This window comes from Pteropus alecto, unplaced genomic scaffold (assembly GCF_000325575.1).
Source record: "Pteropus alecto unplaced genomic scaffold, ASM32557v1 scaffold106, whole genome shotgun sequence".
Taxonomy (NCBI): Eukaryota; Metazoa; Chordata; class Mammalia; order Chiroptera; family Pteropodidae; genus Pteropus; species Pteropus alecto.
In genome coordinates, this window is record NW_006442103.1 from 5658889 (window position 1) to 5671686 (window position 12798).

The window sequence follows — 12798 nt, forward strand, 5'->3', positions numbered from 1 at the left end:
CTCTCTCTCTCGCTCTCTCTTTTTATTTTTTTTCGGTAGCCGGCGGTTGGTTGGGGGCTGGAGGGGGGTCTTTCATTTGTTTCTGCCCCAGATCTTTCCTGGATAGTGAGTCTCAGCAGCCGAGATCCGGGGGGGCGGCGCCCAGACGCCGGCGGAGGGCGTGGGAGACTGAGGCATTAACCTCTCGCCGTCTCTTTTAAGGAAGCATCAGCCGGCGCTGAGCGACTTCGGCGGCGGCGAGCGGTGCTGGCCAATGGAGTTGCGGCTGCGGAGGGAGGAGACCCCGACCGGAGTAAGTTTAGAGAGCGACGCTGTCAGGCGGGGGCAGCAGCAAGATGACGAGCGCGCAGTGGAGACCCGGAGCTCGCCGAGCGCAACTTTGTCCCGCCTGAGCGAGGTAGGAGACGCGCCAGGGGCTCGGCGGCGCTGCGCGGCCGCAGGGCTTCGGTGTCAGAAAAGAATCGTTAAATCGGAACAGAGCAAAACAAAAACTTCTAAAACATCCATCTCTGGGCTCTGGAAATGTGCATCTCTGAGCTACTAAGGAGCCCTACCCTGTTGGTTTGGTCTTGGGCACTTGGGATTTCTAAAGTTTGGAAAAAGAGTCACGTCCCAATTGTGAAACCGACTTGGGGTGGGGGAATAGCTGCAGCTGGCCGGAGTGAAGGCGCTTATTTTTCGAACTCCTATAGACAAAGAATATGGGGCGGGGTGTAGGTGGGTGTTAAGGGCTTAAATTTGCACTGCGGCGAGCAGGGTGTGAATTAGAGGGGGGAACCGGGAGCTTCTGGGCGCGAGCCGCCTTTGCTGTCTTGGGCATTGGTGAGATTGCTCTCGCCTCTGTTAGTCCACTTTTATCTCATTGCTGCGTTACCTCGGAACACTTACACAACTTCCAAGAAGACTCCTGCTACCCAGGGCCACGTTGCATTCCCTCCACACTTCTAGTTCTACGAGAGGAGGCAGCGTGTTGGGGAAGGACACAGTGAGTAAAACTCGCTTAGCAGTGCCCCAGTCACGCCTTAATGGGAGCCTCTGCAGGATCGTTTTGCACTCGCATTAGGAATGTAGTGGCACGTATTGTTATCGTCAGTCAGGAATGTAACTTCTCTTTGTGTGTTGGCTGTACCCACAGTCACCAAAAATACTCCTTATAAAATCAATGACTGCGAAACGTCTGGGATTTACTGCAATCTCTCACGAACGGTTTTCGCTGGGTACCTTTATGTGTTCTTGCACAGGCTTGCATGAAAAAGAAGAAAAAGGCGGTTGCTTTACCGAGGCGCTACGTTTTCTTGTTTACCGCAAGGCCAGGGCGGGCATGGCTGCCCACACCACGCTGCGCCCTCGGACCCTAAGCGCACCTGCTCCCAGAGTTATTAATAGAGCCCCCAGATGACTTACGCTGTCAAATGATTTTCGTGCAAATCTAATTTCTTGCATGGCAATTAGGAGGTGGTTCGGGTCTCTTTTGGCTGGGCGGTGACAGGGTGGAGAGGGGCGGCAGAGGTGTGTGTCTCCACCCTCGTTTTGGCTGCTGGGTCTCTTCCGCAGAGCCCGCGAGCTGGTGGTGAGCCCCGGGCTGAGGCTCCCGCTGCAAACGTGGCGGGTTGGGGGTACGGGGACAGTGAGAAGGTGGGAGAGGGGTTCAATGGGGCTCGCTTCTGCACTTTTCCCATTTCCATTTGTCTGGATGTAACCATAGGGAGAGTTTTCTTCTTGTCGAGTTGCAGTTTTCAGTTGGGGTAGAATTTTTGTTTTTGTTTTTCCTCCTTCTCTTCCCCTTCTCCCCTTTATTTTATTTTATTTTTTGCAGGAAATGAGAATTTCATTATTTTTAAAAATTTGTCTCCCTGTCTTCTCCCCTAAACTTCCTGAAAAATCGACAAACTAAAGCAATGCCTTAGCTAGAATGAATTGTGCTAGTGTGCTGTGGCTTTTTCCCTGATTCTGTCTTAACTCGTTTAAGGCTGCGGTTTCCGAGGCCCTCTTCAGCCAAGAAAAAGATACGTGGAAAGCCTGGATTTCTCTCATTGAAGCACCCACCGCAGCAAGTAAAGGCTCTCTCGGTCTCGCCCTCTAGCGTTCGCTGGAGAAGCGCCACCCGGGTTCCCGGGGACACTGCGCACCATGGGATCCACCAGCATCCCGCTGGTCAAGGCCCTCCGCAGCTCTGTCTCCGACTATGTCAACTATGACATCATCGTCCGACATTACAACTACACGGGAAAGCTGAATCTGGGCACAGACAAGGACAGTGGCATTAAAGTGACCTCAGTGGTGTTCATTCTCATCTGCTGCTTTATCATCCTAGAGAACATCTTTGTTTTGCTGACCATTTGGAAAACCAAGAAATTCCACCGACCCATGTACTATTTTATTGGCAACCTGGCCCTCTCAGACCTGTTGGCAGGCGTGGCTTACGCCATCAACCTACTCTTCTCTGGGGCCAACACCTACAAGCTCACCCCCGCCCAGTGGTTTCTGCGGGAAGGGAGTATGTTTGTAGCCCTGTCTGCCTCTGTGTTCAGCCTCCTAGCCATCGCTATTGAGCGCTATATCACCATGCTGAAGATGAAACTCCACAATGAGAGCAACAGCTCCCGCTCCTTCCTGCTCATCAGTGCCTGCTGGATCATCTCCCTCATCCTGGGTGGCCTGCCCATCATGGGCTGGAACTGCATCAGCCTGCTGCCCAGCTGCTCCACGGTGCTGCCCCTCTACCACAAGCACTATATCCTTTTCTGCACCACCGTCTTCACCGTGCTCTTGCTCTCCATCGTCATCCTGTACTGCAGGATCTACTCTTTGGTCAGGACTCGGAGCCGCCGTTTGACCTTCCGCAAGAACACGTCCAAGGCCAGTCGCAGCTCAGAGAAGTCGCTGGCGCTGCTCAAGACTGTGATTATCGTCCTGAGTGTCTTCATCGCCTGCTGGGCGCCGCTTTTCATCCTGCTCCTGCTGGACGTGGGCTGTAAGGTGAAGACCTGCGACATCCTCTTCAAAGTGGAGTACTTCCTGGTGTTGGCGGTGCTCAACTCCGGCACCAATCCCATCATTTACACTTTGACCAACAAGGAGATGCGCCGGGCCTTCATCAAGATCATGTCCTGCTGTAAGTGCCCCAGAGGAGACACCACCGGCAAATTCAAGCGACCCATCATTGCTGGTGTAGAATTCAGCCGCAGTAAGTCAGACAACTCCTCTCACCCCCAGAAGGACGATGGGGACAACCCAGAAACCATAATGTCCTCTGGGAACGTCAATTCTTCTTCATAGAACTGGAAGCTGCGGACCCATGGGGAGCATTCTTGCATGGTCACCCACCACCCCGGTGTTTGAAAAAAAATCTCTGCCTTGACTCCTGCCGGGGAGGAGCTGCTGGAGCCGGAGGGAGGGCGGGGCAGAGGAAGAACTAGCGGTGGTGCCCGCCCGGTGTCTTGGGTAGAGTTCCTGTGAACAATGCACTGGGAAAGGAAGGGTGGAGAGCAGGTCCTGGCCGGGAATCTATTTCCTCCCTCCTGGAGCTTTGATTTTGCACTGAGCCAAAGGTCTAGCATTGTCAAGCTCCTGGAGGGTTCATTTGGCCCCTCCTCAAAGACTAATGTCCCCTTGTCAAAGTGTCTCTGTCGGGAGCTTTGAAGAGAAGAGGCTTTCTGTCATTTTAGTTCCCAACCCAGGTGAGCGTGTGCACTTCTGCTTCTCTAGGTATGCTCCATATCCTACCCTCCCTTCCTCTTCACAGCCCTCACCGAAATTCTTTTCCTTTAAATTTTAACTACCTGGCATTCATCAGAGCTGGGGTTGGGGGGCGTTTATGTGGCATGGTCCATTTCTCTATCTTCTATAGCTGATAGGCAGTGTCCGGGGAGAGGTGGACTGTAAGGAGATAGAGATGTAAAGCAATTTCATTTGCTGAGGCCAAAGTTTCCATGAGAGCTGGGTCAGTGTTTTGGAATTGGTTATAGTCACTTTTTTTTTTTTTTACATCTTTACAATGCAATGTGTTACAATATCATAGTCATTGTGGCTGAAATCTGCATAAAGAAGTCCAGCTTATCTAAATGGTATCAGCCAGGATCTTAGTGTCTGTCATAGGAGAAACAAATAAGCAACACAAAGTGAAAACTGACTGGGGGTGACTTTGTAAACCAAGAAAGATTTCCTAACAAATTTGTCTAACAAATACAACATCTGTCTTTGGCACTTTTGTTGATGTTTATTTCAGAGTGTTGTGTGAATCATTTCAACCAACAGGATGGTTGTATTTTGTTGTGTTAAAAGTATTTTCATGGTTTTTGAATGTATTTGTTGCAACATTTTATTGGATTTTTTTTTTAACCTGTGTTAACACCAGTGAATGTGTATTTCTTAAGAAAGTATCACCCTCTTATGCCTTTAAAGCATTACTTTAACTGATAGGGAACACCAGAAGTTTTCCAGTACAGCTGTTTATTAAATAGTTAACTGAAGATGTGTATAAATGTTACAAAGAATAAAAATGTATTGCTGTCTCTTTAGTATGGTTTTCAGTGCAATTAAACCGAGAAATGTCTTTTTTAAAAAATAGTATTTAATAGGTTTCTGACTTCTGTGGATCATTTTGCACATAGCTTTATCGACTTTTAAACATTAATAAACTGATTTTTTTAAAGATTTTGTTGTGAAGAGCATTAAAAAATAATTATTAAGACATTCTATTTGACTATGTGGCTCTTTAGAATCAAAATTAAGGGCAAATATCTTATCGTTTAAAGGATTTTACCTCGCTAAACTAGGGTGTGAAAAAAAAATGTGGTTTGTTTAGAAACCACTCTTTTTCAGGAAGAGAAACTTCAATATGTAAACATCGAAGAATAGTAAAGAATGAGATAAAAACCACCAACCTCTAAATACTACATCGGCAAGGAAATATCATCGTTCGAGCTTTAAATCACATTCAAGCCAAACAATAAAATACAGTAATTCTATCCTAAAACATGGGTTTGAAAGAATTAACACAGAACAATGTGGTCATAAATCTAATTTAAATTATGAAACTCAATGGTCAGTTCAGACCTATCTACAAAAGCTTACCTTCTTGGCTTTTTCCACCAACACGCTGGGGATATGGAAACAGGAGATAATATTAAATCATGTAATTTTTTTCAGGATGCTGTCTTGGTTTCTCCCAGCTTACCCTCTGAACAATATGGAACTATCGAAGTAGCAAGTTGTAGGATATAGGCTGAGTTGTATACACCTTTTATCTGAAAACTTTCAGTTCATAGTATCTGAAAGCGTTAATATCTAACCATTAATTTCTCCAACTATAAAATGAGAGCAAGGGCACTTCGCATGTATCACAGAATTATCGTAATAGTGAATACTTGTTTTGATTTTATTGTCATCTTCGTCGGGAATTAAATCTAAGTATTTTGGTGCATTTGGCTCCCCGGTGCTATTGTTATTTCAGAATTTGTGCTTTCAAGTGTCATTGAATATGCACAGGACACAGTTGTGACATGGAGATAAACCTCACCTAATAGAGTAGATGTCATTTCTGGGTAAGGTTAACTGTGGGAAACAGAAGTGTGTTCACTAAGGAAACCTTAGGTCACAACCTCCAGTTTCCTGAAGGAAATGCCAAAAATGCTCCGAAGACAAAAGACTGGAAACAAACTGGAATGTCTACCCATCTGTCTGCTGAGGTGGGAGGAGTGAGTTCATGTAACGCTCACTTCCTAGAGCTTTCATTACAGAATCAAGCATAATGGAAAAGCGAGTCTGTTTTGTGTTTCTGTGGATGATAACGTGTTCCTACTCTGGGACTCAGCGGTGATTCACACAGCAGGGGGGAAATGGGGTAGAGCAGCTGACCTTGGTGGGGAGTGGGGAGTGGGGAGCTCATCAGTGGCTGGGAGGATAGCATCGCCTGCCCACCTGGGAGCACAGTATCCAGTGATTAGATATGCTTTCTTCCTGGAAACTCCAGACTGCATTTTATGTGAAGAAAGGTGGGTGGTTCTCCCAAGCAGACGTGTGGCAGATCCCTTGTCCTGGTCAAGAAACAATGGCGGGGGAAGGAATCCTTGGTTGTATCCCAACAAGAATATCTGTTTTTCATTCATTATATCCTGAAAATTGAGGATGGGGGAAAAAAAAAATACAAACACAAATCTCAGTAACTATATGTTTATACTAAAATAAACATCAATCAAGATTTGATTAAAACACACCTAGAGGTTTTCAAGAGAAGTAGAACAATTTGAGCAATACTTGACATATTCTTGTAAAAAATACCATGGGCTCATAAATATTTAGGAAAATTACAAAATAACATCAAATAATACTTTATTCCCAACATTAAATATGATTATAATTTTATAGGACATTCAAATAATCTTATATAAAAAAATGCTTGTTCTTGCTTTTTAGTCTCATAAGTTGAAAAATTTATTCAATGAAAGTTGATCCAATGATAGTAGAAATTCAAAGATTTATAGTATTAAAAACTTGCATTCGTAGTAATTAGATACTAGATTCTGTTTTAGCAATATCAGCACTTCAGTTGTGATCTACGGTATCTCTAATTTTTTTCCCCAATATGAAAAGTCTTATAAAGATTTTAACTTCAAATTGGATTAATTTCTGCTCTGAATATGGTCCTCGTTAAGGATAGGCCCAAGACAATATCTGGTAGTACTTCTAACCTACACTGTACATTTTGGATGATTTTGACTGTATGCCTCCATTCAGTACATTACTGAGACCTCTAGTGTTTTTCAGACAACTACAAATGTAGCTACTACTCTGAAGCAGCAACTTTAGAAAGACAATGGGCTCTGTTAAGGAAATCCTATGAAGTGAAGACTGGAAGTTTAAGTAATTCTAAATATTAGCAACCCCATTTTCAATAGAGATGCAAGGAATAATACTCGAGTGACACATTATAAAAATATTCTAACTATAAAACAAAAATTTGATCTTATAGTCATTGGTTCAACAATTAATCTCTAACTAGGAACCATTATTTACCCACGGTATTTGCAATAAGTTTCTGTAATCTCTGTATAATGTTGTGTGTGTGTGTCTTTTTAATATCATTCGCTCCATACTCAGATGAAATGGTGTTTCCTGAGGACCCCTAACTAATTAGATCGAACTAGTTTGATTTCTGGTTTTCCAGCTAACTAGAGCAAACTAGTCTAATTTTTTCTAGATATGATTTAAATATGTTAAAGGAGGAATCATATGTAGCCCAAAGAAACCCTTATAAGACCTATTAGAATATTCTTTTTCTGTGGACACTTTATTTTCTCAGTGATGAGAAATTATAATAAATCGCACCTTTTCCTCCAAAATTTCTTCCTGCTTTTCTGATGCATGCTTCACATGGTCCAAAGAAAGGGGCTCAAAACACTTATATATACACCATCGCCTTCACCATCATGCTCATCTGAACGAGACCTATCTTTCAGAATACTCAAGCAAGCAAAATCTACTTGAGTAGTTAAAAAGCCTTTAGGTTGTCTACAAAGAAAAAAAGATTTTTTAATTAGTGGCCAAAAGAGACAAAAGAGGAGGATCAGAGAAAGATAACACTGAGGGAGAGTTCAGCTGGCATTCAATTTAGTCTTTTTTTACAATCCTTGACGAGAACTGGGACCAACAGAAAACTTGGTTCATGTTGAAAGTATTTCCTGAGGACCCCCAATACATCCTATGTCTGTCTCCTTGTGTTTTCTTCTCAGATTCAGAATTTCAAGTGCTTCTTATTCTTCCCGTGTTCTTTTTTTCATACTTTTGAGGACTGAGGGATTGAGAATCAGATTCAACTCTGGATATAATCATTAGCAAAAGCCAAGTGTGGATTGCAGATTTGAGCAGGCATTGCTCCATTTTGTTTTATTGAAGCACTCTCATGTTCCGACCAGCCATCTCTTGTGGACAAACTCATTGTGGTAAATTCATACAATGGAATGCAATTTAGCAATTAAACAGGAACTACGACTGATACTTGAATCAATTTGCATAAATCTCAAAACCATTAAATTGAGGAAAAGAAGCCAGCCACAAGAGAACTACTGCATGATTCTATTTATGTGAAATTCAACAGACAAAACTAACCTAGAGAAATAGAAATCAGAACAGTGGTTGCCTGGAGGAGGATAAACTGGCAAGGAACATGTGGGAACTTTCTAGATTGGTAACAATGTTCTTTATCTTAACTGTTCAGGGTGTTCTTTACTCAGGTATATACACTTGTCTAAACCTGTCCAACCATGTTCTTAAGCTGCGAAATTTCTAAAAACCAATATGGCATACTTCCACTTTCGAGTATAAAGGCTATTTGAGACTTTCTCTGTGCAGTTATGGAATAAGATCCCAAAGAGTTCAAGAGAATGGGGCAAAAGTTCCAAAGTGTTCCACAGAAAGAATTTATGCTCCTGTAGCATTCTCTTAGGACTCAGAACGAAATCGTTAAAATGCTAAATAATCGTGACCTGATACTCTGTGCTTCTATAGGATGAGAATTGGACTTAGTATTGGCATTTGCAATCCCTGAAGAATTTCTGTGTCTTGGAAGAGTCTAGGGTTGTGATGAAACCATCATAATAGAAGTTTACTGACAGAGGCTTAGGAATATGTAATGGATTGTAAATAGCTTTATTAAGAATGGATTTTTACACATCGGCAAGGATACTGAAACATATTTCTACTGGCGACATAGGAACCAGGAACTGGAGTGTGCTACACTATTTCTTACCACCCGACCAAATATATGAAAGGCATTCAGACACATAATAACACTTTCCCTGGGGGCAAGCAGTACAGTCGTTAGAAGAAATGGGCAGAGACACAAAAGAAATGGAAGAAAGGCTTTGCGCTCTTAAAGTCTTCATAAGCTTTTGTGACTATACACATCGTTGGCCTATGCTCAGCCCTGTCTGAAGATTCTTTTTTTAAGGAAGCTCTAGGAGAAGCTGTGGAGAAGTGCCTCAGATGCTGCAGTGGGCCTGGGACAGGTCAATTAGACATAGAACTCTGGGAACAGAAAAGAAGGGGCAGCTTCACCAGGGCTGATGGGAGGGGAGAAGGTAGTTGCTTATCTACTTCCCTAGAGCTCTAATCCCATTATTGTTCCATTTTTCTGCTGCATCGTTGATACCAGGGGCAGAAAGATCAACCCAAAGGGAAGCACTGGTGGGCTCAGGCTTCCAGCTGCTACCTACGCTCTTGATGCTGCACCCACCCGTTCACCTATCCATTCTACAAGAATGCTTGCCCTAGGCTGTGTGCTACAGATACTGGGCAAATGATAAACAAGGTTCTTCTCTTCCAGAGCTTACAAGATTTATTCCTTTAGCTCTGGTGCTTCCTTGGCTCCTTCTCTTTGAGGTCCAGGGAGCCTGATGTCAACACAAGAATGTCCAAACCTGTAAGTGACTTTTATAAGAGTTTATTTGAGCCAAACTGACAACAACTGCCTGGAAGCAAGATCTCAAATGCTCCCGAGAATAACTTTTGCAGTTTCTTTTATACATTTGATTAAGGAAGATTGCAGGAAGGTGGGAGTCAATGAAGTGGGGACTGGATTACAGCATAGTTAAAGAGTTTAAGTGCTCTCTTGAGGGTGGTTAAGTTTATTTCCATTGCTGCGTTAACCTAGATGCAGAAGAACAATGGACAGGCCTCACTTAAGGCAAATATAAACCTTCTACTAAAAAAGGTATATGCCTGGGGCGTGACTACTCACCCTGAACTGCCCAGTTAGGAATTTATGATTAGATCATCCTGTGAAGTTACTTTCCATTGAACCCCTTTTTCATCTACACTGATATAGCAAGGAACAGTTCTTTTCACGAGTTTGCTCATTCATTGTCGTACACTTCCCCTAATGTGTTGAGTTCTTAAGCAATGTAAAATAATTTTATTTAATAAATATCAATGTTCGCAGCTTTTAATCTTTGGCTTTTCTTTAACCAATAATTCTAAACAACTTCAAGTTAAATAATGGGACATTAATTTTTAGATTTGGACTGGAAAAGAGTCCTTTATGTAAATATCAGTTTTTGTATTCAGTTTTTTGTCGTTCAAGGCTCCATATGAAATCAAAGCATTCAACATTGTTTTTAGTTTCTATCTCGTCCAAGTTTGTGCTTTGCTTTCTAGAGCACTGGTGTGAACTCTGTTGGGTGGAGTCACTGGGTTAAAAAGGGTAAATGAAGTGCTCATTTGAATAAGTCTTAGCTGGTGTCCTTCTTTAGGCTGAAAGAGAAAGGAGACAAAATGCACAACTCAAGAAGAAACATGACCCATGGCCGTAATTATCAATATCTTTTTGGCCATAATTATCAATCGAAACATCTAATGGTAAACCACCACACATTATCTAGAAGACCAGAGGGAGAAGTCTAAGAAGCCTTTTGTGTGTGTATATTTCAGAGACTACTTATGCCAGGAAGCTGGGATAACTCAGGGAGGGGTCCAAGACCGGTGTCACACATGGATCCCACTGAACTCAAGGTGGCCTCTCACATTTGAGAATGCCAGTAGCCCACATGCCCACTCACCACTACCAGATCTACCTGACAAAGGTGTTAAAGAGAAAACAACAGGCCCACAATGGCATCACTTGTGCTAAAAGCCCATGACACCAAATCTAGATTTAATATCTAACCTAATTGCAGTTCCAGCCTCTCCCGGGAGTGGAGTGAAATAATCCACTCTAAACTTCTTAGTCCCACCCTCTTGCTGTCTATAAAAACTTTCCATTTTGCACACCACCTAGGAGCGCCCTTCCAGTTGCTAGATGGGATACTGCTCGATTCATAAGTAGTTTAAGAAAGCCAATTAGACCTTCAAACTTACTCAGTTGAGTATTGTTTTTGTTTTTGTTTTTAACAAAGGTATAGTGGTGGGAGGACCAGATGTTTCATTCTTCTGTATATTAAAAGAAAAAAAAAAGCATATTTATTTCTAATTTCAGAGTTTTTCTTGTGCCTGTCTAGACACTTCAGGGAAAAACAAATTTAAATCACCAGTAAAATTACGTTCTAAAATAGGAGAAGACGTGCTAAAGCACTTGTAAAGACATTACTATCACACGCCTGGAGATTCTTCACTCGCCAACTTCTGCAGATATTTTGTGGCACCAGAAATAGTGGTTAGCTCTCACATGCTGTTCTGCTTCAGCTAGCTTCAGCTAGCTAGCCACCTGCAGAAATAGTTCTTGGTTTCTCTTCCTTGTCTAGATACTAGGCAGGGAAGCACTCAGAAAAACACAGATTTTTAAATCCCCATTCACACGTGCAAAGTGAATTAGGATATCAAAGAATTACATAGGTTATTCTATCTATAAAATCCTTTGTCCCAATTTTCTGAAAATTTTATGCCAACATTTTCCCCAGCTAAATTATTATCCTATAATAAGCACCATGATAGGAGTTGCATAATTATAAGGATTTAGACATTCCACAAGGACCTCCTGATTTATTTTTTTTAATATTCGTATTACGACCTCCTAATTTAAAAGGGTAAAATGACCCATATAATAATACATCATTTGAAAAACAGTTTTATATACATTATCTCACTTTAGATAATCATTTATTAGTTTTTCTTTTAGAAACTATGCTCGTTCAGTGTTTTATGTTTTTTTCATAATCGGTAATTTATTTTGAATTGTGGGCCTGAGTAGCAAAAATTGAAATGTGTTGAAGTAATCGAAACATCTGTAGGCGGTTTGTGTCAAAATCTACGCTCTCTGTTTATTTTTAACGAATTCAATAAGCCAGTTTAGTTATGGAACTTGTTACTAGTGTAAAAGCAGAGGAAATACCTGGGTTGCACAAGCCTTTCCTCAGCAGGGTGTGGCAGGGGCAGGTGCTGTGCCCAGGTCTGTGTGGTCTGCAGACAAGGAGTCTGTCCTAGTGCTGTGTGTTTGGTTTCTGTCTTACTAGTCTGGGTTTTCTATTAGACTTGTAAAAAGACCAGTGTTGGATATTCTCTCAAAAAGTCTAGGTTAAATTCTGATCGAGGCACTAGAGTATGTACGTGAAGAGCATGAGTGTGTTAATACCTAAATGTTCATAATGATTAACCACTGGAGGACTGGTAGTGTGACATCTTGAAAGCCCAAATACCCAGCAGGTTTCTGCCAGAGAAAATAAGTTGCTCAATATTTTGTTTGTCTTCTCAAAAAATAGAATGAATGAACTAGTTCCTCCCTAAAGTAAAAATTTAGAATAAATGTATTAATTCGATACAGTGCTCAACACTGAAAACCTATTTTTAACTTAAAAATGGACAATTATTTTTCTTTGTGTTTTAGCATAGACTTACTTGATTTACAGATCGGTGGCTTTTCAGAAGCAATATGTGATTTTATCAGTCTCTTATAAGAAACGATTATTTATACACGATTTTTACCCAATAGAATAGCCTATGGGGAGTTTAGAGGAATTAAATGAACATTGAAGAAGAAAAGCATGCAAGAGATGAATTTCACTGAAAAACCACTTTCAGATCGAATGTGTGATTCTTTCCCTGGTGAGGCCAGTTTTCAGGCCACCACAAATGGCTTTCATCATGTCACAGTTGAGTCTGGCACTGCTACTGATATAATTAGGTGGTTTGCACACTTTTGACTCATGGATTCGTGTGCCTGAGTTACCGCACACGAATAAGTTCAGTTTAGACTTTGCATTTCATTATCAGCGAAGAATGCACTGGTAACTGGCAGGAAACTTCCATCTGGAGCAAAATAATCAGAACCTTTTCTTATGGTTGAAAGCATTTTAACTTTTCCCCTAC

General features: G+C 41.9%; 1 protein-coding gene across 2 annotated transcripts; it reads left to right on the forward strand.

Moving 5' to 3' along the window:
- Positions 1–208: 208 nt before the first annotated feature.
- Positions 209–4656, forward strand: S1PR1 (sphingosine-1-phosphate receptor 1). 2 transcript variants are annotated; one of them, XM_006919571.3, is made up of 2 exons: positions 209–397; positions 1970–4656. In XM_006919571.3, the coding sequence occupies exon 2, from the start codon at positions 2131–2133 to the stop codon at positions 3277–3279; it is 1149 nt and encodes a 382-aa protein (XP_006919633.1). In that variant the 5' UTR covers positions 209–397; positions 1970–2130; the 3' UTR covers positions 3280–4656. The 2 variants fall into 2 exon arrangements, with proteins under 2 accessions (XP_006919633.1, XP_024894273.1); XM_025038505.1 differs by lacking the exon at positions 209–397 and adding an exon at positions 830–985.
- The last annotated feature ends 8142 nt before the right edge of the window (positions 4657–12798 follow it).

Coding starts and splice junctions, on each gene's coding strand:
- S1PR1 (XM_006919571.3), top strand. CDS start 2,131: ATGGGATCCACCAGCATCCCGCTGGTCAAGGCCCTCCGCAGCTCTGTC.